Below are 25,815 nucleotides of genomic sequence, written 5' to 3' on the forward strand. Positions count from 1 at the left end.
AGATGAAGGCTCACCATCCTTGCTTGCAAGGAGCATTCAAGTTCTACTCCCCCACCCCACTAAGACGGCTCTGTGTACATTTAGATATTCTTCCCCGACACCATGATGCAAGACAGTGGCTCTTTGCTCTTCCTTATTCAACATGCGGCTGACAGCTTTGTACTTCAGGATAGCTCTTGACGGGCTCTTTCTGGTGACGGGCGTGTTGCTGTCCCTCTTTGTTTTCTCATCCCCAGGATGGTAGAGCACAGGAATGTCCTGTTTAGAGAGGTACATACCAGTCCCTTTCAGCTCACCTGTAGAGCTCTGGTGCAGTAGTGAGCTATGGATTGAGGCCGGTGGTTCAAATCCACTATTCGCTCCATGGGAGAAAGATGACCTGCTCTGCTCCTGTTAAGACTCATAGTTTCAGAAACTCAAAGGGACCATTCTGGTCTGTCCTATACCTGTGAATGGAATTGGTTTGATGGCAGTGAGTTTTGGAATGCCTAGGGTATCTATGAAGGAGCCCTCATGGTGTAGTGGTTACACCTTGGTCTTAAATCTGCAAGGTTAACGGTCCAAAACCACTAGCCACTCTGAGAAAGGCGGGGCTTTGTACCCCCCTAAAGAGTGACAGTCTCAGGAACCCACAGGGGCAGTTCAGCCCTGTCCTAGAGGATCACTATGAGTCAGAATAGGCGTGAAGGCAGTGAGTTTGGGGTTCAAAGGTATTTATCATTTGCTCAACTGGTTTGTCTTGGAAGAAGTAGGCCAGAGTGGTCTTTAGGGGCAAGGATGGGGAGACTTCATCGGATATATGTTGGACATGTTATCAGGAGAGCTCAAACCCTGGAGAAGGACATCACACTTGGTAAAGTGGAGGGACAGAGAAAAGGAGGATGTGACGTGATGGATGGACACACTGGCTGCATCAGTGGGAACCATTGTGAGGAGGGCAACAGAACCCGGGCAGTGTCGGGTTCTGTTGAGCACGAGGTCGCTGTGGGTCAGAACTGACTCAATGGTCCCTAATAACACCCACTCCTACCAGGGTAGCGTTTTTTTCTGTGTACAAAAGGGTCGCTACGAGTCAGATCCAACTCACCAGCCCCTAAGGTTCTTGACAATAGACCCTTTGTTCCTCTCCACTAGATGCCCGGGAAACCTACCTGGACTACATCCGGAGGAAATTCCGACTGATGGAAGACCGCAACGCACGCCTGGGAGAATGTGTCAACCTCAGCCACCGATACACCCGGCTCCTCCTTGTGAAGGAACATCCGAATCCCATGTGGGCCCGGGAGCAGCTTCTGGCCACTGGCGGGAGACACCCGAGAACCAGGGACCAGCAGCTCAGCCCCATTCAGATAGAGACCCTCTTCGAGCCGGACGAAGAACGCCCTGAGCCGCCCCACACGGTGGTCCTGCAAGGGGCCGCGGGGATGGGCAAGTCCATGCTAGCCCACAAGGTGATGCTGGACTGGGCCGACGGCAGACTCTTCCAGGGCCGGTTTGACTTCCTCTTCTACATCAACTGCAGGGAGATGAATCAGAAGGCCCAGCGCAGTCTGCAAGACCTCGTGTCCAGCTGCTGGCCTGAGCACAGCGTTCCCCTGCCGGACCTCGTCCGCGCGCCCCAGAGCCTCCTGTTCATTGTGGACGGCTTTGATGAGCTCAAGCCCTCCTTCCACCACATGCAGGGGCCCTGGTGCGCCCGCTGGGAGGAGAAGCAGCCCACGGAGCTCCTTCTGAGCAGCCTGATTCGGAAGATGCTGCTTCCGGAGTCGTCTCTGCTCATCACCACCCGGCCCATGGCTTTGGAGAAGCTCCACGGCTTGCTGGAGCATCCCCGGCGCGTGGAGATCCTGGGCTTCTCCGAGGCGGAGAGGAAGGAGTACTTCTACAAGTATTTCGCCAGCGCCGAGCAGGCCGGCCTGGCCTTCAACTTCGTGAGGGACAATGAGCCCCTGTTCACCATGTGCTTCGTGCCCATGGTGTGCTGGGTGGTTTGCACCTGCCTCAAGCAACAGCTGGAGGGCGCGGGGCTGATCCCACAGACATCCAGGACCACCACGGCTGTGTACATGCTGTATCTTCTGAGTCTGATGCCACCCAAGCCAGGAACCCCGACTAGCCAGTCACCTCCCAACCAGAAGGGCCTGTGCTCCTTGGCCGCCGAGGGTCTCTGGAACCAGAAGGTCTTGTTCGAGGAGCAGGACCTCCGGAAACACGGGGTGGACGGGGTGGACGCGTCTGCCTTCCTCAACACCAACATCTTCCAGAGGGACATCAACTGCGAGAAGTTCTACAGCTTCATCCACCTGAGTTTCCAGGAGTTCTTTGCCGCCATGTACTACATCCTGGACGGCAGGGAGAGCGGGCCGGGGCCCGACCCGAGCGTGAGCAGGCTGCTGGCCGAGTACGGCTGCTCGGCCAGGAGCTTCCTGGCGCCCACCGTCCGCTTCTTGTTCGGGCTCCTGAACGGAGAGACGCGAAGCTACGTGGAGAAGAACCTCGGCTGGAGGGTGTCCCCTCGCATCAAGGCGGACGTGTTGGAGTGGATTCGGAGCAAAGCGCAGAGCGAGGGCTCCACCCTGCAGCAGGGCTCCCTGGAGCTCCTGAGCTGCCTGTACGAGATCCAGGAGGAGCCGTTCATCCAGCAGGCCCTGAGCGGCTTCCAGGTGGTCCTGGTCGGCGACATCACCACCAAGATGGAGCACGTGGTCGCCTCCTTCGGCGTGAAGAACTGCCGGAGCGCAGTGGCCGTGCGCTTGTACGGGGCGAGCTTCCGCGCCGATGGAGAGGACCGCGAGGGCGGAGGGACGAGGAGGGCTCCGGAGTTACAGACGTCCTCCGCAGAGCAGTGAGTACTCACTGGGCTTCAAGTTCCTGCATGTCCCTGGCGAGTCCCAAGGGGGATGACAGCATGTTGGCAATGTCTAGAAACCTTCTTCTTTCTCCTCCTCTTTCCCTCCTCCCTCTCCTCCCCCTCCTCCCTCTCCTCGTCCTGCTCCTCCCCCCTCCTCCTCCTCTCCCTCTCCCTCCCCTTCCTCCTCCTGTCCCCTTCTTCCCCCTTCCCCTCGCCCCCTTCCCCTCCCTCTCTTTCTCCTATCCCCTTCCCCCCTCCTGCCGCCCCCTCTCTCTCCTCCCTCTCCCCCTCTTCCCCCTTCCCCTCCTCCCCCTTCCCTTCCCCCTTCCCCTCCTCCTCCATTAGCATGCATCTTTGATTTCCTCCACTCTTCTCATAGATCAGAAGCCGCACCTTAGAGCCCCACCCCCACCCCAAGCTGTTAAGACCCTAATGGCTACTCACCGCGATTAAGACGCAGAACAGTGCCTTTGAGAACCATTAAGGTCATTGGACCTAGACGTGGCCCAGGCTGGCTTGGTCCTCAGAGGAAGAGCGCTACTGCCATCTAGTGGGAGGAGGGCGTGGGTGCGGTTCTCGCTACATCCTACACTGAACGAAGGTCACCTGGTGCCAATACAGCAGCATCTCAGACCTTGGGCATTAAAGCTGCACCCATTTGGGGGTGGAGGTGGAGGTGGATCCACTCAGTCAGCTAATTCCGTTAAATGCCCTGCATGTGTGAGGAGCTCTGGTGGGTTATGCACTGAGCTGTTCACAATAAGGTCAGCAGTTCCAGACTACTAGCCGTTCTGTGGTGAAAAGATGAGGCTTTCTACTCGCCTAAAGAGTCACCATCTCAGAAAACCGCGGAGGCAGTTCTACTCAGTCCTGTAGGGCCACTATGGGTGGGAAACCACTCTGTGGCAGTGGGATTTTTTGGGGGGGGTAGGTATGGGGAGCCCTGGTGGCATAGTGGCTTACGTGTTGGGCTGCTAACTGCAAAGTCAGCAGTTCGAATCTCCCAACCGCGCCTTGGAAGCAAGATGAGGCTTTCTACTCCCGTCATGACAGACCGCCTCAGAAACCCACAGGGGCACCTCCATTCTGCCCTATAGGAGCCACTGTGAGTCAGAATCGAGAGGTGGCGGAGGCTTTGATGGGAGTCAGCTAACTTGATGCCTGGAGTTTTGTCCACTCAGCGGCGACCCAAAAGTGGACGGGTGACCTGGCTATAGAAGCATCAGCCATTGGAAACCCTGGCACCTGAACTGGAATGAACCCCGTGACTTGGTGGTTAAGCAACCAGTTGCTCTGAGGCGTTCTTTGTGTCCTGCTGAGTCAGGAAGTGGGGTTTCATTTCGTGTTTTCTGGTTTATGCTCTGGTGGTGTAGTGGGTTCCGAGTTGCGCTGCTCACCACAAGGTCGACAGTTCAAAGCCACCAGCTGCTCTGATGGAGAAAGAGGAGGCTTTCGACTCCCCTAAACAGTTCTAGTCTTGGAAACCCATAGGGACAGTTCTACCCTGTTGCTCTGAGTTGGCATCGACCAGACGGCATGGAGGGACACCAGCAGGGGCCCTGTGTACCAGTAAGCGCCCAGTGACACCACACGTGGCCTGCCCTTCCTTCCTGCCTGCAGGCCGGAGAGGGACATGCTGCCCAATGCCTACAGCGAACACCTTGCGGCTGCTCTGGCCACCAACCCGAACCTGATGGAGCTGGTTTTGTACCAAAACGCCCTGGGGAGCCGAGGGGTGCGGCTGCTGTGCCAAGGACTCAGACACCCCAACTGCAAACTTCAGAACCTGAGGTGAGTCCGGTGAGGGAGGGGTGTCTCTTCTGAGGGGCCTGCTATGCACCCCTCATGGGACGCAGTCAGAAAGGACACAGCCCGGGAGCCAGAGAAGAACTTCAGGCATGGTTATCGATCTCAAATTCTTTAAAAAAAAAAAAAATCATTTTATTGGGAGCTCTGAGATGTATCATAACATTCCACGGTTCAATCACATCAAGCAGCATTGTGCAATGGCCACTGCAATCAGTGGCAGAACATTGTCTTTCTTCTTGAGCGCCTTGATATTAGCTCCCCTTTGTCCCCTCCCCCACCCCTACCCCCCAGGAATCCTTCTCCCCTTTTTTTTTCTATATTAGTTTTTTTTTTTGCTATGTCTTGTATAATCCAATATATCCATTCACATACACTTCTGTTGTTCGATCCCATTGCGTGGGATTATACAGTTATCCCTATCCCCCACCCTCTCTCTTCCTGTACCCTCAGGGAACCATTACTCCTGTTACTGTTTCTGAAGGCTTATCTAGCTTGACTTTCTTACTGTGTTGTTCTTCTGTACCAAAGGATCTTTTTTTTCCCTTCTGATCTTAATGCCCAAAGTTCTTTTTTTTTTCTTTTCTTTTTTATATCATTTTATTAGGGGCTCATACAACTCTTATCACAATCCATACAATCATCAATTGTGTAAAGCGCATTTGTACATTCATTGCCCTCATCATTCTCAAAACGTTTGCTCTCCACTTAAGCCCCTGGCGGAGTAGATGCAAATGGGAAGGGCAGCGGTTTGAAACCCACTCGTGCCACTCTGCAGAGAAGATGAGGCTTTCTCCTGCCCTAAAACGTGGCCGTCTCTGTGGAAGCGGAGAGCATCTTGTTGTGTACCTTTTTTGCCACAATTAGAAAAAATATTTTAATTGTATGAGCCCCAATAAATTGCTAAAAAAAAAAAAGAAAAAATATTTTTACACGAATAACAGTGAGTGCAAGGAAGAAGAACATGGTCTAGAATCGAAGGTGGTAATAACGGGTCTAATCTTCTTGATAGGATTGAATTATTGATTGGGTGACCTGTGGATGAAGTGCTAATAAAACTGTCAACAACAACAACAACAAAAACCCACAAAAACAGTTACGGTCTAAAAAACACACACAAAAATCAGTTATGGTCTCAACAACCTATGGGAGGCATTTCTACTCTGCCTTCTAGGGTTGCTAGAAGTCTGAACCAACAATGGTGTGGTGAGTTTGGAGTTTGCTGTCTACTAAGGTACCTGAGGGTGGGTTCCAACGGCCAACCTGCTGGCTATAGTTGAACGCTAAACTATCAGCTCGTGGTGACATCAGCTCTTTGGTTCACCACCCATTGGGGGGGGGGGGTAGGGAGTGGGCAACCTTGGGAAAGAGGATGTGGATGGACTTTTAAATATACAAGGAGACCAGGGACAGGGTGGGGGCACGCGGGGAGAAAAGAGAGCCAGTTTCTAAGGTAGCAAGGAAGATGGGAGAGGAAAGAGAGATGTGTTGTGTTAGTCTGGGTTGACTAGAGGAACAAATTCATAGACACTCATATGTGTATAAAAGCTTTGGGGGAAGGGAGGGGAAAAATTGCGGCGCTGATACCAAGGGCTCAAGTAGAAAGTAAATGTTTCGAGAATGATGATGGCAACAAATGTACAAATGTGCTTGACACCATGGATGTATTATGGATTGTGATAAGAGGTGTACTAGCCCCCAATAAAATGATTTTTTTAAAGAAAATGCTTTATATCAAAGAGTAATTGTACATTAAGAAAACATCCCAGCCCAGTTCAAGTCCATAAGTCCGATATTAGCTCATATGTCCAAAATCAATCTGTAAATTCCTCTTCAGACTCACACAACACATGCAATGACACCGAATGCAGGAAGATCACAGGCCAGTGGGTGGGAAGTCTTGTGGATCCAGTGGCAGTGGAAGTACCACAGCATTGGCGTGGGTCTCCACGTGGCTCCTCCAGCTCCAGGGCTCTAGCTTAGTTCCGTGTGTCTTGTCAACAGGAATGTCTCCCAGGGAGTCTCTCTGTGTCCTACCTCCAGTGAGCCATTTATCTCCTTAGCGCCTCTCATCAAGCTGCGACCTGATTGACAGGCTAAACTCCACCCCTTTACTCTTCATAGTCTCACATTGGCTCCAGATGATGTAAGGGCCACATGTGGGTTTATGGGGAGGTTTAACGGGGTACTATTTCTGATTGGGGTCATCAGCTGGGCTGAGCAACAGCGTCTCAGATTTTCTTAAAACACTAAAATAAATTAATAATAAGTTAAAATTGAAAAAGCAAGCAAGCAAAGGAATGACGGCTCACAGCCTTGAAACATTCCACCCCGCCCCACCCCCCAACCAGGTTTCTTATCCCTGGGATCTAAACAGGAGGTCTGAGCAGATGACAAAGGAGGGAAAGCCAATCTGAAGTGCGCTTCTTGGATTCTCTGGTGACATGGGAGTCCATCTCTAACATAGGAAAGAAAGAAAGAAGGAGATTTGGGGGGGGAGGTCAGACATCTGTGGGTGTCAGTGGACCTGACCCAGAGATGCTCAGTCTCAGCGCAGCCCACATTCTAGGGGACTCTGCAGCGGTGGGGAGAAGGTTCTGTGTCCTTGTTTTAGGATGCCGGGCTGCATTTCTGTTCTCTACCCACTAGAGGGCAGTGGCTTCTCCCGGTTGGGATCAAGAAAAACCACCTATAGGGTACTAGTCACCTTGTACTAGTGTGGAGGGCAACTCAAGGTAGAGGAGACTCCAAGCCTCACAAATGGACCGATAGGTGACATCGTGATAAATGGAGAAGAGCTTGAAGTCGTCAAGGACTTTGGCTTGCTTGGATCCAGACTGAATGCTCATGGAAGCATCAGTCAAGAGATTCAAAGGGAGGAGGTAGGAGTGGGGGACTGATAGCAAGGGCTCAATCGAAAGTAAATCTTTAGACATTAATGCTGGCAACATAGGTACAAATATGCTTGATACAATTGCTGAATGGATTGTTATAAGAGCTGTAAGAGTCCCCCAATAAAATGATCTTTTAATTTTTTTAATTAATAAAAAATAGAGATCCAAAGACTGCATTGGGTAAATTTGCTGCACAGACCTCTTTAGAGTATTGAAAGCCCAGGCTGTTACTTTAAGGACTAAGGTGCCCCTGACCCAAGCCAGGGTATTCTCCATTGCCTCATATGCATGTGAAAGTTGCACATTGAATAGGAAGGCTGTAGAAGAGTTGATGCATTTGAATTGTGGTGCGGGAGTAGAATATTGACTATACCATGGACTGCCAAAGGGACAAGCAAATCTGTCTTAGAAGAAGTATTGCTAAGTAAATAAAATAGATAGATAGGTGAATAGTTAAATAGATAGCTAGATAAACAGTTAAATAGCTAGCTAGCTAGATGGTAGATAATAAAAGAAAGAAGCATGTCCGGAGTGCTGTTTAGAGGCAAGAATGATGATTTTTCGGCCTCACATAGTGTGGACACATTTTCTAGCGAGACCAGTCCCTGGAGAAGGGCAGCATGCTCGGTCAAGTGGAAGGGCAGTGAAAAAGAAGGCCTGCAAGGAGATGGATGGACACAGGGGCTCCAACAATGGGCTCAAGCCCAGGAAGGATCGTGAGGATGGCGCTGGATCTGGGAGTGTTCCTTTCTGTTGTGCATAAGGGTGCTATGGGTCGGCACCTAACAACACCAGTTACCTGGCTGGAGCCCTGGTGTGTAATGGGTTCCACATTGGGAGGCTAATTGCAAGGTCAGCAGTTCGAAAACGACCAGCTGCTCGGAGGAGAAAGACGAGGCTTTCTACTCCTGTCAAGAGTTACAGCCTTGGAAACCCATAGGAGCAGTTCTACCGGGTGCTGTAGGGTCACTGTGAGTCAGAACTGATGCCCCAATGCAGTGACTTTTATTTTGAAATCCCCTCGGGAGCCCTGGTTGGCATAGTGGTCATGCATAGGTCTGCTACCAGGAAGGTCAATGGTCTGCAATCACCAGCTGCTCTAGGGAGATTTACAGTTTTACCCCTGGCCCCCCGGGGAGTGGGAGCCTCTTCTGCCAAAGGGCCAAGCTATTCACTGTAGCTGGTTTGTCATAATTAAGCAAACAAACAATCCCATGATTATCCAGTTGATTCAGACTCCAAACAGCCCTGGTTACGGGTTCTACAACTGTAAATCTTGTTGCTGTTAACAGTTTTATTGGCCCGTCATCCACATGTCAGACGGATCAATGCTTCAGTACAATCATCCCCACAATCCATTTCAGAATATTTTCTTCTTCCTTGGACTCATGAAGATGCATTTAATTTTTTCTCAACTGTGGCAACAACAACAACAAAAACCAACAATTACACATGGCAACAATATACACAGCAGGGGGAGGGGGCGGGATTTGGGGTCTTAAATGCAGAATGGAAGACAAAAAGTAACAAACACAAACGTAAGGTCAAAAAGTAACAAACGTAAAGTCAAAAAGTAACAAAAGTAAGATTCATCTGTCAGCGGTACAAAAGGAACAGCAAAACGAGAAAGTAACTTTTAAAAGAACTGAAAGTAACGAACCAAGAAATAAACAGAATCAACAACAAAAATATACACACATGAGAACATTCTCCGATTTAACTTTTTTAAAATCATTTTAGTGGGGGCTCTTACAGATATGATAGCAATCCATAATTCAATTAGATCAAGCATAATTGTACAATCACTGACACCAGCATTTTCAAAACATTTTCTTTCTTCTTGAACTTTCTGATATCAGCTCTCCTCTGTCCCCTCCCATTCAACTTCCGCGTGTATAATTCAGCCCCACTGATTAGACTCCTTGTGTCGGGCAGCCATTGTTGATGACCTTTTCCAGATTATTCTGCCACCGTTAACATAAAACTCAACACCCTCTAAGCCAAACCTCTTCCCCTTCGCCCATGGTAACCACAGGTCATTTGGTTTCTTTCCTTTTATGAATGTTCTCCACATAATAGTCACATATCACACACTTCCATAGTTCAATCGCTTTTTTCTTTTAAAGGATCATTTTATTGGGGGCTCTTATAACAATCCGTATATCAATTGTATCAAGCACACGTGTACATATGTTGCCATATGTATCTTCTAAACATTTAAATTGCTTTAAAAAACACTTGTATACACATCATCACAGTCAGTTGTAATGCTCCCTCCCCACTCTCACTTCCACTGACCACTCCCCAATGCCTCTCCCCCCCTGGCTGTCATTCTTTTTTGTTTTTAATTATTTTATTTGGGGCTCATACAGTTCTTATCACAATCCATCCATCCATCCATGGTGTCAAGCACATTTGTACATATGTTGCCATCATCATTCTCAAAACATTTTCTTTCTACTTGAGCCCTTGGTGTCAGCTCATTTTCCTCCCTCCCTCCCTCATGAACCCGTGATAATTTATAAATTATTATTATTGTTGGTGGCTGTCGTTCTTTACAGATGAGGCAGACAGCCTCATCCTTCTGTTGAGTGGGGGATTTGAACAGCCGGCCTCACAAGGAGCAGTCCAGTGCTGATCCTACAACACCACCAGGGTCAGAAATAACCTAATGGAGGTCAATCGATGTCCAAACTGAACCAAACCCACTGCCATCCAGTCAGTTCTGACTCGTGGTCACCCCAGAGGACAGGGCAGAACTGCCCCTGTGGGTTTCCAAGACTGTAACTCTTTACAGGAGTAGAAAGCGTCGTCTTCCTCCTGAGGAGCGGCTGGTGGGTTCCAACCACCGACCTTACGATGAAGCAACCCAATGCTTAACTGACAGCGCCACCAGGGTCCGTTATGCATCAGTGGAGGCGGGATCTATGTGCACACTCAACAGGGCATTCAGGGAGCCCCCCACGAACCATTGTTGTTGTCAGGCGCCCGGGAGTGAATTCCGACTCACGGTGACCCAATGTACAACAGAATGGAACACTTCCTGGTCCCGTGCCACTGTCTTAGTGGTTCTTATGCATTAGCCCATTGTTGCAGCCACTGTGCCAATTGATCGTGTCCAGGCCCTGCCTCCTTATGCTGCCCCTCTGCTTTGCGCAGCACGATGCCCTCCTCCAGGGACTGGTCTCTCCTGACAACATGTCCAAAGTACTTGAGAGCAGTCTCGCCTCCCTTGCCTCTGAAAGAGCGCTCTGGTCGTACTTCTTCCAACCCAGATTTGGTTGTTCTTTTGCAGTCCATCTAGTACTTCCAACCACCTCCTCCAGCTCTATAGTTCAAGTGTATCAAGTGTTCTATGATCTTCCTTATTCAATGTCCAACTTTCACGTAAGAAGGAGGTGATTGGAAATACCGTGGCGTGGGCCAGGTGCACCTTAGTCCTCAAAGTGACCACCTTGCTTTTCAACACTGTAAAGAGGCCTTGTGCAGCAGACTGACCCAATGCACACTGTCATTTGGTCTCTTGACTGCTGCTTCCATGAGAAAACCTGATGTTCGGAATGGAAGCTCCAACAGCCTCCGCCCCCAGCTGCTCTCCTGGAGGATGTCTTGGCCATCTGCTCTCATAAAGATCACAGCCCCGGAAGCCCTCTGGGGCAGCTGCCCTCCTTCACGTGGCGTCCAGAGTGGCCTCGACAGCACCCATCAACAATAACAGCATGATCTCACAGCTCGTGCTATCTAAGAAGCCAAACAAAAAGCTAACAAACAAAAAGAACCAACCTCCCAGCCCTTAAGTCCATTCCAACTCCCAATGACCCCAAAGGACAGGGTAGCGTGGACCCTGTGGGTTTCCGACCCTGTAAATCTTTATGGGATTCGACAACCTCATCTTTCTCCCGAGGAGCAACTGGTGGGTTTGAACAGCCGACCTTGCGGGGAGCAGTGTAGCCCGCCACATCCCCAGGGCTCCTCATGGACTGGATTGCAATGACTTCTCAAGACTCTTCAAGGAGAGAGAGGACAAAACTTGCCTCTTTGGGCCACAGATTAAGGGGGTGTGCTGATAGGTAAGGGAAAGGCAGGTTTAGGCACAAAGCTGAGCTCATGAGAAAGCTGACCCTCTTGGTAGAGGGATCTTCTGGTAGAATCAATGTTACATGCAGTTGGGTTTAGACAGGCCCTCTGGTACCAAGGCTTCTCTTGGCTTGAGGGGCTTGCCCACCCACCCCCTCACTCACCCAGCTCTTCAGAAAGTGTTGGCAAGTTGTGTCCTTCAAAGGCAGGGAGGTTGTGGGAGGGAAGGGGAAAAAGAGGAGCTGATACCACGGGCTCAAGTAGAAAATGTTTTGGAGATGAAGACGGCAACCGATGTACAAATGTGCTTGATACAATGGATGGATGGAATGTTATAAGAGCTGTAAGAGTCCTCAATAAAATGATTTCTTATTTTTTTAAGGCAGGGACATTGATGTCTTACTTCTAGCAGAAATGACAAAGGCTCGTGCAATGATCGGGGATTCTAGCAGAATTGCACAATTGAAAAAAAAGCAAAGGAAAATCCACAAGTCCCCTGAGACCCCGTGTGGCCTCGTTCCTATGTTTCTTTCTTTGACTCAATTATTTCTATTGTTGTTATTCTTTCTTAATCACTTTATTGGGGGCTCGTACAACTCTTATCACAATCCATCCATCCATCCATCATGTCAAGCACATTTGTACATTTGCTGCCATCCTCATTCTCAAAACATTTGCTTCTACGTGAGCCCTTGGTATCAGCTCCTCCTTCGTTCCTATGTTCCCATTCTCTCTATGAGTGGAGGGGCACGGTGGGTTGGGTGCTAGGCTGCTAACCATAAGGTTCAAGCTCCCTAGCTGCCCCTCGGGAGAATGATGAGGCTGTCTGCTCCCATAAAGATCGACAGGGTCGGAAACCCACAGGGTCAGTTCTATCCTGTCCTATAGGGCCGCTAGGAGTTAATATTGACTGGACAGCTATGAGTTTGGTTTGTTGGGTTGGTTAGTTTTTTGTTTGGGTACTGAGATGGCACTCTTTCCTGTGAAAATTGACAGCCTCTGGAACCCTATATAAAAATGTATCGCCATTGAGCCCATTGCAACCCGTAGTGATCCCATAGAGCAAGGTACAACTGCCCTGTAGGTTTCTGAGACTGTAACTCTTCGTGGGAGTAGAAAGCCTCCTTTTTCCCCACAGAGCGGCTGGTAGTTTCAAACTGCTGGCCTCATGGTTAGTGGCCCAACTTGCAACCACTGCGCCACAAGGGCGCCAGGCATTGGTTGCTAAAACACAAAACCAAACCCCACCCCATTAAGTCGATTCTGATTCACAGTGACCCTATGGGACAGGGTAGATCTGAGCCTATGGGTTTCGGAGACTGTGAATCTTCACGGGAGCAAAAAGCCACATCTTCCCCCAACACAGCAGCTGCTGGTCTGAATCCATCATATTGTGACCAGCACCCCGACACTTACCCAACTGCCCCACCAAGAAGTGATATGGCCAGAAGGGCCTGCACGAGAATGCGCATACTGTGATGCACGTAGTCATGACCGCGGAATGATGGATGTAGACATTGTTCCACAGGAAGGGCTCACCATAAGCACAAGAATGGGCAGACCCTGGAGGTACTGTGGGTCCAGGCCACACCCAGAAAGTCAATCTCCCAAGAGTGAATCCCGTGGATATATTTTTTTTAATTTTCCAGAGGGTATAAAAGTTACGTTTATACTAGGTTGTTGCTCTGAGGTGCCATTGGGTTGGTTCCAACTCATGGCGAGACTCTATGAACAACGGAATGAAATACTTCCCGGTCCTGCACCAGCCTCCCATGTCTTATGCTTGAGACCATCTTTGCAGCCATGGTGCCCATCAGGAACCATTGAGGACCTTCCTCTTTTTTGCTGCCCCTCCACTTGACCAAGCACAATGTCCTTTTCCAGGGACTGGCGTCTCCGACAAACATGTCCAAAGTACGTGAGACAAAGTCTTGCCATTCTTCAAAAGGGACAATAAAAAAACAAACTGAAACTGAAAAAAACTAACAGACATAAATGACCCACCACGCCCCAACCAAGCTGATGTCTCTCTCCTTCCTCCCAACCCAGGCTGAAGAAGTGCCAGGTGTCCGGTGCATCCTGCGAGGACCTGGCGGCCGCCATGATGGCCAACAAGAGCCTCCGGAGGATGGACCTCAGTAGCAACAGTCTGGGGCTGCCAGGCATGAAACTGCTCTCTGTGGGGCTCAGGCACCCTGGATGCAGGCTGCAGAAGATCCAGTGAGTTTCTGTGCCTGGAAATAGGATATATATATATATATATATATATATATATATATATATATATATAATTTATTTATTTGTGATAAAAATACATATGAGATCACACACCCCATTCGAATGTGCCTGTTCAATTCAGTGGGGGCAGTCCCGGTGGTACCACATTGAAGTGTTCAACTGCTGCCCCAAATGGTGGTGCAGCCAACACCCCGCGAGCTCTGAGGGAAAGGAGACCAGGTGATGTGCTACCATAGAAAGTGTGTTAGTCGGGATAGACAAGAGAAACAAATTCATAGACACACATATGTGTATAAGAACTAATTTTATAAACAAGAGTTGAATCTTGAGAAAACATCCCAGCCCAGTCCAAATCAATTCCATCAGTCCGATATTAGCCCATATGTCTGATACCAGTCTATAAAGTCCTCTTCACACTCATGAGACACATGCGATGATGCCAAATGCAGGACAATCACAAGCCAGTGGGTGGAAAATCTTTGGAACCAGTGGCGTTGTAAGCATCTCAGCGCTGGCAGGGGTATCCACGTGGCTTCTCCAGCTTCCAGGGCTGCATCAGGGTAGGTCCATGTGGCGTCTCCTTAGGGATGTCTTGCAGAGAGTCAGCAGAGAGTGTGTCCCCAGTCTCCAAGGAGAAAAAACAGCAGTTCCCAGAATCCTCAGGGGAAGGCCATGCCCACACAGAGATCTCATTGGCTATCTCTGGATTGACAGGCTAGACTCCACCCCTGCACTCTTAATCCTCAAATTGACACCAGGTTAGGTAACTACCACAGAGAGCAATCCTCAGCAACAACGAAAAATCCACTGCCATCCAGGCAACTCTGACTCATAATGACCCTCATTAGCATAGGCTCCCAAGCTTCCTTGGCCTTCCTCTCCCTTTTCAAATAGAACATGACTCTGTGCTCTCATGACAATTAAAAATGTTTGAACTCTAGCCCATCAGTCAGGATAAAGTGTAGCTTACCCTCCCCAAAGCACCCCCCACACCCACACCCACACTTTGAGAAACACTGCCCGATGGGGTTGCCAAGATTGTAAATCTTGGCTGGAGCAGACAGTCTTGTCTTTCTCTCTATTCTCCCTCCGAGTGGCTGGTGGGCTTGAATCGCCACAGACAGCTCCGTGCCAGAAAAGAAGAAGTCTTGTTCCGCTTGATATCGTTAGCCTGCCGCGTCCGGATGCGTGTTGGGTAAAGGAATAGGCCCAGACGAAGAAAACCAAGATGGCGCCCTCTTCAACCACTCCCTCTTGCCTAGGTTGAGAAAATGCCAACTCGAGGCTGGGGCTTGTGAGTTGCTCTCGTCTGTGCTCTGCAGCAACCAGCATCTGATGGAGTTAGACCTGACGGGCAACGCCCTGGAGGATGTGGGGCTCAGGCTGCTGTGCCAAGGCTTGAAGCACCCAATGTGCCGGCTGCAGACCTTGTGGTAAGTTGGTGGTGGGGCCAACAGCCATGACAAATCCATTCGTGCTGAGTGAGCTGGGGGGTGGCACCAAAGTAGACCCACTGACGAGAAAGATGGAGCAAAATTCAAAAGCATGGCAGAGGCCAGGCTTAGTGGTCTGGTCGGATAGAGACTGGAGGGACCCGCCAGCTTAGGCCCTTAGTCACCCTTGGAACCTGGAGCTGAACTCACCCTCGTGACTCCATTTTCAGCCCAGCAATAGATAAGCCTATCATCATCGGGGAGGCGATCACTTGAATAAATGGTGGTGGCCATCTCTAACCTCCCCTGGCTACCCAAAGGAGGAGAATCAAGTCCGCTCTAGACCAAGGGCAGTGGCCATGAAGCAGGGGTCAGACCTGCCTCCACTCTCCATCTTCCTTACCTATTCCAACAAGTACCAAACCGCCCACAACGCTCACCTCTCTGCCGGGTTCTTCCGTCCGTGACAGTGGCCGCACAGAACTCACAGATGATGCTCAACAGTAAGGAGGTTGACCAGGGAAGTGAACAAGTTCCCGCCAAGCAGCATCGGATGACAGTCAGGATGTAGTCACTGGTCCACCACTGGCCCACCTCTCCTCGGCCAGAGGCCAAGTGTCCATCCAGTCCTCAGTCTCTCAGCCTGTGGCCTCCAGGGGCCAGGAAGCCAGCCCGCTGTTCTGGCTCAGTCTCAGGCTCAGAGTCTGGATGCCTGTCCTCTGTTCTATCTCAGGATCTCCTTGCCTTGTGTGGGAGCCAGCTCACATCCCGATGGGTCCTACAGGAGAGTTGCCTAATTGAAGGGAAGAAATGAATACACAGACAAAAGTTTTGGAGTGCTCACCTCCTCCATGAAGCTAGGTCTGAGAGAGAGAGAGAGAGAGAGAGAGAGAGAGAGAGAGAGAGAGAGAGAGAGAGAGAATGCATTATTTCACCAACTTAGATAGTCCCGGAGGAGCATGTGTGTCAGTCTGGGTAGACTAGAGAAACAAATGCAGAGACACTCATATGGGTGTAATACAAAACTTTATATTAAAGAGTAATTGGTACAATAAGAAAACATCCCAGCCCTCTCCAGATCAAGTCCATCAGTCCAATATTAGCCCATATGTCCAATACCAGTCCATAGATTCCTCTTCAGACTCACGAAGTACATACAATGGTGCCCATTGAACGCAGGAAGATGACAGGTCAGTGGATGGAAAGTCTTATGGATCCAGTGGCAGTGGAAGCATCTCAGCACTGGCAGGGGTCTCCACATGGCTCCCCTATTTCCAGGGCTCTAGCACAACTCCATGTGTCTTGTCAACAGGAATGTCTGGCAGGGAGTGAGTGTGTGTCCTGCCTCCAGTGAGCCATTTATCTCCTTAGCGCCTCCAAATGAGGTCATCAAACTCTGACTTGATTGACAGGCTAAACTCCACCCCTTTATTCTTAATAGTCTCAAATTGACAACAGATTGTGTAACTACCACAGTATATAACTGATGGTGTGCTCTGTAAACTTTCCCCCCCAATTTATAATTAATCATAATTTTAAGAAGTGTACAAATCTATAATTCCAGAATTGAACACCCATCTTCAAGGCATTGGAGTGAAAAATGAATGTATCACATTACACCCTATGACTGGAAAATGTCGTTGTTGTTGTTAATGATCAGTGAGTTGGCCTGGACTCATGCAACCCCATGCATAGCATTTTACTCCTGGTCTCTCTTAGACTGCAGCTTCCACTAGAACCTGTTCAGCATCACAAGCCTCCACGGATGGGTGGAGGTGGCTGAACTTGGGGTGCATGGACTGGGCATTGAACCCCAGCCTCTTAGGAAATGCCTGAGCTAACTGAGTGATCAGCCAAAAGCTGTGACTTGAGTTTGAACGTGTAACCCTGAAGAAAACCCCGCGTGTTGCAATGGATTCTCACAGGTTGAAGATCTGCCGCCTCACGGCGGCGTCCTGTGGAGACCTGGGCTCCGCTCTTCAGGAGAACCAGAGCCTGAGGGAGCTGGACCTGAGCCTGAATGACCTGGGGGACCCTGGAGTACTGCTGCTGTGTGAGGGTCTAAAACACCCCAACTGCAAACTACAGATCCTCAGGTGAGTCTCACTGTAGTCACGGTCACCGAGAATCCAGACACACAAGGGAACGTGGCAAGTTGGGTGTGTTGCTGCTGCTGAAGTCACCCCACTGTCTAAAAGAATACTTCGATGTATCCCAAAGTGGGCAACGACTCCCCCTTGGGGCGGGGAAGGGCGAGCTCTGGAAAGATTTCCAACCAAACCAAACCAAACCAAATGCTCCCGGCTTTTGAGTCTATTCTGATTCATACCAACGCTACGGGGGGAGGCAGGCTGAAACTGCCTCTGTGGGTGTCTGAAACTGTGGGGTTTTTCAAATCCATCAGCTCCTCCACTGGAGAAAAACGAGGCTTTCTGCACCCGTCAAAATGTACAACCTTGGAAACCCCCAGAGGCAGGTCTACTCTGTCCTGTAGAGTTGAGTTGGAAGGGGTTTTGAACTTGAGCTGTTGATCTCTTGAGGCACGGAAAGCCTCATCTTTTTCCCAGAACGATTGGGCAGGTGGGGGTGGGGTGGGTGCTGAAAAAGCAGATACCTACACTTTATCCTGAATTAGGAGCTTTCGAAGGAAAACTGACCCAGAGCATGGGTTTCCATGAACAGGTTTTATGAGTGTTAACGACCTGCCCGGGGGGGGGGGGGGGGGTTTAGAATGGAATGAGAGTGAAGGGGGCAGGGTGGGGGGAGATTGGAAGACACAGTGAAGAGAGAACAGCGGAAAGTAAGAAAGGGAGAGCTAGCGAGAGGAAGAGACAGAGGGACGGACGTGCCGCCCCAGAGAAGGTGAAGAGAAGTCAGAGAGAGCACGGGCAAAGGGATCCCGTGTTCATTAGCTTTGGGGACAGACATAAATGATCGCGTCTCAAAGGAGCCCGCGCTCCACCCTGATTGGCTGTGGCACCAGCAGCATGGAGGGGGGGCAGGTTTCTGTGAGGCATCTTGAGAAGGCCAGGTGGGGGGTGGAGAAGGGGTTAGAGGCGCTGGCTGCGGCTGAGAACCATAGCATTACTACAGGACCCTTCAGAGCAGTGGTTCTCAACCTGTGGGTCGTGACCCCTTTGGAGATCCAACCACCCTTTCTCAGGGGTCACCCAATTCATCACAGTAGCAAAATCACAGGAAGTAGTAGTGAAAATAATGTTATGGTTGGGGGGCGGGGGCTCACCACCACATGAGGAACTGTATTAAAGGGTCAAGGCATTAAGAAGGTTGAGAGCCACTGCTTTAAAGATATAGAACAAAAATGTTTAATCCTTAGGAGGCCATGGACTAAGTATTTTTTCCCCTGAATAGGGGGTGGTAGGCCACGTATGTTTGGGAATATGCTCTGGTCTATTGCTTTGTCTTCCCACCCTCTCCCTCCCAATTCCTGGTGACTATCAAAGTTTGCTTCCTTCGGTATGAAAACCTTTATCTTTGTTCGTTTGCTTTTTTTCTAATCTTTTTAAAACAGAGGTCTCATGTAGCATCTGCCCTCTTGGGATTGGCTCACTCCACTTTTCAAGGTGCATCCATGTCATGAGTTGCTTCGTTGTTTCATCATCAGCATCTTCAGTGGATACATATGATTCTATTATGGAGCCCTGGCAGCCTAGTGGGCTAGACGTTGATCTGCTAACCACAAGGTCAGCAGTTCAAAACCACCAGCCACTCCTCTGGAGAAAGGCTTTCTAGTCCCCTAAAGATTACAGTCTGACCGGGGCACTCCTTCCCTGTCCAATGGAGCTTTACTGAGAGTTGTGATTGACTCGATGGCAGTGAGGTTGTTGTTTTGATTTGAGTATTCCGCTGTGTGTCTGTACCAGAGCTTCTTCATCCACTCTTCAACCGATGGGCATGTAGGTGTTCCTCTTTCTGTGATTGGGAACAGTGCTGGGATGGACATGGGTGTGCACATGTCTGTCTCTGTTATTACAGTTCTTCTTCAGGAAACACACCCAGCCAAGGGATGGCTGGCAGAGAGGAAAAATTCCACGATCTTCCATTCCGTGTTCCCATGAATTTTCTCTTAAAAAAATTAAGGGGCGGGTTGGGGGGCACACTAGAATTGTGTTTGTACAACTCATTTTAAAAGTGACTTAACCATTGGGGGGGTAGGAATGGACTGAAATTGATGCAGTAATAATTGTATAATCCTCCTTGATAGGAGCGAACGATTGAATAATTGAATTGTGTGCTATGTAAATTAGGTGCCAACAAAAGTGTTTAAAAATTGATTAAGATGGTTTTTTTTTTAGGGGAGTTAACTCACTCACTGCCATCCAGGTGATTCAAACTCACAGTGACCCCATAGGGCAGGGTGGAACTTGCCCCTGTGGGCTTCTGAGATTATCAATCTTTATTAGAGTAAAAAGCCTTATCTTTATCCCATGGGGGTTTTGAACCCCTGACCTTGCAGTCCAAAGCGCAAAGCATAAGGCCTGGGAGTTAACAGCTTACCCTAAACCAGGATTACTAAACTAAAATCCTTAGAGAGTTACTGTCCCTCAACCACACCTCTCCTCAGCCAGGTGTCTCTCCAGGGCTCAGCCTCTGCCACAGATAGAGCCTTGCTCTCTGCCTCTGTGGGCCAGGAGACCAGCCTGCTGTTGGGCCTCAAAGTCTCATAGTCTGAGGGAGGCTCCTCCGCTCTGTCTCATGGTCTCTTTGTCTCAGCCTCTGGTGCCTCTTCAGACAGAGATCTAGAATGGGCTGCGCCAGGGCCTTTGCTTCAGATGGCCTCAGATTTCTCTCTTCTAACAAACTTTCATATATATATATCCCGCCCCTGGTCCAGAACACAGAACATTCTCTACTCTTGTTTTCTCTAAGGAACTTTTTCCCCCCATAATTTTATTAGGGGTTCATGCAACTCTTACCACAACCCATGCATACATCAATTGCGTCAAGCAGTTGTACATTCATTGCCCTCATCATTCCCAAAACATGCGCTCTCCACTTAAGCCCCTGGCATCAGCTCATTTTTCCCCTCCCTCCCGAACCCTTGTTAATTTATAAATTATTATTTTGTCATCTTGCCCTGTCCGATGTCTCCCTTCACCCCCTTTTCTGTTGTCCGCCCCCCTCTAAGGAAGTTTCTGAAACTCCCTTACATCTGCCTAGCTCATGAAAGTCAGACCAGACCATCACCTCTGCCTCTGTGACTGCCCCCACTTCACTCAGTACTAGCCTGAGGTGCCCAAGGTCCACTCCCTCTGCGTCTCCCCCTGCAAGGTGAGACTTCACCATCCAGGCCCTCAGGTGCTGTCCGCCTAGGACTCTATACCTTTGTCATTGGCTGAAAGCTTACAGAGAAAACCGGCTTTCCCTCCAGCAGCCATACCCTTTTGATCTGGCGACATGGACTGCTGTCCCCTTGGGGTGGAAGACCTCTCCCCACTTCCTCCCTGTGTCCTGTGTCCCTGGATCCTTCTCTCCTGTCTCTTCTTGCCTCCTGGGGATTCTCCCAGCCAGATGCTTCCCTTTCGACCTCATATGGCTGCGGTTGAGTCTCAGGATGCCAACCTCCCTGGTGTTGTCCCTCACCCTATAGGTCTATTATGCAACTCAAAGTTGAGCACCCCCCACCCCCACAACCGGGGGGGTGGAGGGGTGGGGCGGTGAGCTCCATTCCAGGCTTAAGTCTCTGGGCTTCTACGAATCACTCTCTGACCAGTGACTTAGGATTTCCAGTTCCGTTTATATGTTTCTCCAGCTCAATCCAGGACTTCCAGTCATGATCCCTTTTAGATCTGTGAGCAGTGGTCTGGGCGGGAGGTGAGGGGGGATGGGGCACCATCTAGTTCTTCCAGCCTCTAGCGGAGGCAACATTCACACACTCCATTCACCATTCATCCTTCGGGCTGTTTCCACACGTGGTTGGTTTTCTCCACTCATCTTTGCTTGGGACGAGGAGACAGCAACAGTTGCCACTTGGATGAATGCTCTCAAGTTTAGGGTTTTTTAAATCATTTTATTGTGGGCCCTTACAGCTCTTAGCACAATCCATCCATATATCCATTGTGTCAAGCATCTGTGCACACAGGTTGCCTCATCATTTTCAAAACACTTCCTTTCTACTTGAGCCCTGGGTATCAGCTCATTGTTCCCACTCACCCACCCTCCCTCCCTCATGAACTCTTGATCATTTATAAATTTTCTTAAAACAATTTATTAGGGGCTCATACAACTCTTATCACAGTCCATACATATACATACATCCAATTGTATAAAGCACATCTGTACATTCTTTGCCCTAATCATTCTTTTTTTTCCTCCTCTTTTCTTTTTTTACATTTTATTAGGGACTCATACAACTCTTATCACAATCCATACATATACACACATCAACTGTATAACATAAATTATTGTCATGTCTTACACAGGGTGGGCATCTGCCGGCTAGGCTCTGCAGCCTGCGAGGGCCTCTCGGCTGTGCTCCAAGCCAACCAGCACCTGTGGGAGCTGGACCTGAGTTTCAATGACCTGGGAGACGTGGGCATGAAGCTGCTATGTGAGGGGCTGCGCCATCCTGTCTGCCGGCTCCAGAAACTGTGGTGAGGGCCTGGGGAGCTGGAGTGGGCCCCGGGCTAGGGGTGTAGGGGGCCACTGGGGTGGGATGGCTGCCTTGAGATGGAAGCAGACCAATCGCCCGTAGACTGTCCCCACCCAGGGGGGTCCTCCTGTGCCCCCTCAGGTTTTCCAGTGCTTGTTTCACAGAAGTAGTTCACCAGCCCTTTCTTCTGAGGGTCCTCGAAGTCGACGGCTTTTTCGAGTGCACCAGTGGCAACCGTCCCTACGCTGGCGGCTTGGTGGCGCTGCCTGCAGCCGCAGCCTCCAGGTCACAGCCATTTCTGACTGACCGAGGACTTCCCTGTTCACACTCATCCTTCCTCCTTGCCCCTTCCTTTGCCGCTAGTGAGCAACTGAGCAGTTACCCTTAGGGATTCCCGGGAGACAGGAGAGAGGTAGAGGAGGGCAGAAGGGAAGGCGGGAAAGGAATGATGGGAGATCAGGAGGGAGGACAGGGGAGGGGGAAGGGGAGAGGAGAGAGAAGGAAATGGAGGGAGGTAGAGAACAGAGGGAGTGGGAGAGGGTGGGGGAAGGAAGGGGTGAGAGAGAGAAGGAAAGAGTAGAAATACTGCAAACAATCATGAACCGAGTCATTCTCTGTGAGAAAACAAACATCCACGCCTTAAATGCTCCCCCCCCTCCTGGAATCTCTGATGCCTCCACACTGACTTGGACAGACTCATAGCTCTGCAGTAGCTCTCATATGGAGAGATCCCTGGTGGCCAAGGGGAGGAAGGGCTCAGCAGCTAACTGAGGCCTGCGATTGGAGCCCAACTGCCAGATCCACAGGAGATACACTCGCGGTAGCTCAGCTGCCCTGTCCACTGCGTGTGTAGGGTCATTCTACCCAATCCCCACGAGTGAGAATTGACAGGATGCCATCAGGCTTCCCTTGGTTAATCCTGTAGTTACAGCCCCTTTGGGGGATGGGATTATGCTAAAGAAACCGTCTCAGGGCAGGGTGTCTTAGACCATCTGTTTATTTTTCCCAAATGTTGGTGAATTAGCTGGGGGTTTATTGGGGGATCATCAGCTTTGTGTTCAGCAGTCCAAACTTGGAAGCAAACCCCCCATTCAGTTTAGCCTTCAACTGATTCTTGGTTTCTCTTCTCCCTCTTGTGGACTGCTGTCTTCTAGTCCATCGGGGAAACACCTGTCACAAGGGTGGCTGCCTGCTGCTTCTCTTCCTGCCCTTGCCCTCCTGACCTTGGGAGTCTCCAAAGTCTGTTCCCTTTGGAAAGAAAGCCTTTTTTTGCTTTTTTTCAAAGAAAGTCTTGCTCTCCGATTTTTTCATATTTGTCCCTTTATCAGAGTGGTCTCATATCATACTGGTCCTTCTCTGATTAAGTCATCTCTTTTGAGACATGACTAAGGAAAGAGACCACCCTCACTGACATGCAGTCGATGACCCGTCCATATTAGGGACCCTGCAGGACAGGGTAGCACTGACTCTCTGGGTGTCCTAGGCTGTCACTCTTTATGGGAGCAGAGAGCCTCAACGTGCTCCCTAAGAGCAGCTGGTGGCTTCAAACTGCCGACCTTTCAGTTCACAGCCCGACTCCCCAGCACTAAGCCACCAGGGCTCCTATTGAGATATAAAAGCAGTCGATTAAAGGGGCAAGAAAACCAGGGAGAAGAAATAAGGGGAGAGAGAGGCGAACCCACAGGAAGTTCACCCAACAGCATAATCTCCAAAGAGACAAAGGTTTTCTGAGCGAGCAGGAGGGCAAGAACCTTGACCTTACATTGGCCACCTTGAATCTGAACTCTGGTCTCCCCACAGCCAAACCAGTCACTGCCATCACGTCTATTTGCTCTGACTCACTTAGTGCCATTGGGTCGATCCCGACTCAGTGATTCTGCAGCACAGAGTAGGGGGCCCCACCCCACCCCCTACACACGCACACATAGTGGGTCTCTGAGACTGTAAACCTTTAAAGCAGAGAGCCTTGTCATCCTCCTTTGGAGCAGCTGGTGGTTTTGAACATCTGACCTTGTGGTGAGCAGCCCAAGGTGTAGCCAACCTGCTCTGCCGCTTGGGCTCTTAAGAGGCATTAGGGCCTGATTGTCCTTGAGAAGAGAGGCTTCCCCTAGCCAGCAGCTGCTGCCGCTTCACTCGCTCCTCACCTCCCACAGGGTGGACAGCTGTGGGCTCACAGCTCAAGCGGCTGAAGACCTGTCTTCCTCCCTGGCAGTCAACCAGACGCTCACCGAGCTCTACCTGACCAACAACGCCCTGCGGGATGCCGGAGTCCAGCTGCTGTGCCACAGGCTGAGCCACCCGGCCTGCACACTTAGAGTCCTGTGGTGAGAGAAGGCTCCTGGTCCCGTGTCCCTCCCTCCCCCCATGATACTTTCCCGCGCCAGCACCACAGTTGACCTTGATAAGCTCTTGCATTAACACCCAGCTGTCTAGGGTCACCACCTATTGTAATCATTAGGTATTAGGCTGGCGAAGGTCAGGAGTTTGAAACCACAGGCCGGTTACTCTAGGGGGAAAAGACAAGGTTTAACTTCCCATCATTAGTATCAGAAACTCATGGTGGGCAGCTCTACCCTGTTCTATTGTGTAGCTATGAGCTGGCATCCACTCCATGGGAGTTTGGGATTTTTTTTTTTAAGTCTAAGGTCATGTGAATCAGAATCAACTCAAAGGCATTGGGTTTGGTGGGTCTTGTTAGCTTTGGGGTCCTCGAGTTCCTCAGGGAATACCCATAAAACCCATGGCCTTGGAGTTGATTCTGAACCCTACCAAGTGTGTAGGACATCAGATCTGCCTCTAGAGTTTCCCTGGCTGCACATATTACTGAAACAGATGGAGGCTTCCTCTGTCACCTACAGTGCAGCTGGTGGGTTCCGGCCACCGACCTTTAAGTAGCAACTGGGTACTTAACCACCGAGCCACGGATGGTCTGTCTGGAAGTGGTACCCCTCCCTCGGAGTCCCTATGGCAGTGAGTTCTGGTTGAGGGTTGATTCACTGGAGGATGATGGAATCACATTAGAATGTTGTAAGCGGAGAATAGCCCAATGTTGCGAAGCTGGATGGGAGTAACCTTTCCCTTGCTGTGCCCGCAGGTTGTTTGGGATGAATCTGAATAAAAAGACGCACCGAGCACTGGCCATGCTTCGAGTGAAGAAACCCTACTTAGACATTGGCTGCTAAGCAGCCCTACCTGCTGGTACCTTCCCATCTTTCCTCCTAGGACGGAGAATGGTGAGGGTTGGTGTGCTCATGGTCCTAGAGCCCCTTGGGATCACTCCCAATCACCCATCAGATGTCAGAGTCGACTCCCAACTCCTGGTCACCCCTACTTCCACTGGGTTTTGTCTGAAGTGGAACGAGGCTGCATTCCCAAGGGGGCTCCGATAACCCAACTTTTCAAGGAGCAGAGTCAACCTTGGCACCCTCCTCCGAGAATTGTGACCAGTAATAAAAGGTCAACCCACAAAATAGGTTGCCCTCCAATGGGGGTCTCACTCATAGCAACCCCACCAGCAGACCAGCCCACACAGCATATCCAAGATCGGATGCCTGAGCGGAGAGGGAGCACTAGAAGTGACTGAGGATGCATGTGCATACCTCTTTTTAAGACCGATTGAACCGTGGAAGTGTATGATGTGATTACACCAAAGAGAAGTACAAAAAAGCAAACAAAACTTGGCCCAAGAAGTGTTGCTTAGGCAGCAATTATGTGATAGTGGAATAGCTTGGACGATTAGCAATAGTGGTTGTACAACACGTAACTTATAATCAATGGCACTGAATGATACATGCGGAAGGGTGAAACTGGGGAATGTTTCATTGAGTAGATTTCTGCCTGAACTGGGAAAAAATACATGAAAGACGAGTAAAAGAATGTTCTGGACTGGAATGTAATAATGGT

General features: G+C 50.0%; 1 protein-coding gene across 1 annotated transcript in view; it reads left to right on the forward strand.

The window, feature by feature from the left end:
- Positions 1-25,587, forward strand: part of NLRP12 (NLR family pyrin domain containing 12) — a 32,903-nt gene extending 7,316 nt beyond the window's left edge. The window contains exons 3-10 of the mRNA XM_075537259.1: positions 1,135-2,845; positions 4,472-4,642; positions 13,678-13,848; positions 15,129-15,299; positions 17,225-17,395; positions 21,743-21,913; positions 24,066-24,236; positions 25,007-25,587. Of these exons, the coding sequence (XP_075393374.1) occupies positions 1,135-2,845; positions 4,472-4,642; positions 13,678-13,848; positions 15,129-15,299; positions 17,225-17,395; positions 21,743-21,913; positions 24,066-24,236; positions 25,007-25,094 (2,825 nt within the window). The 3' untranslated portion in view covers positions 25,095-25,587. The remainder of the gene's footprint in view (positions 1-1,134; positions 2,846-4,471; positions 4,643-13,677; positions 13,849-15,128; positions 15,300-17,224; positions 17,396-21,742; positions 21,914-24,065; positions 24,237-25,006) is intronic.
- Positions 25,588-25,815: the final 228 nt, after the last annotated feature.

Source organism: Tenrec ecaudatus, chromosome 18 (genome assembly GCF_050624435.1).
Source record: "Tenrec ecaudatus isolate mTenEca1 chromosome 18, mTenEca1.hap1, whole genome shotgun sequence".
NCBI classification, from domain to species: Eukaryota; Metazoa; Chordata; class Mammalia; order Afrosoricida; family Tenrecidae; genus Tenrec; species Tenrec ecaudatus.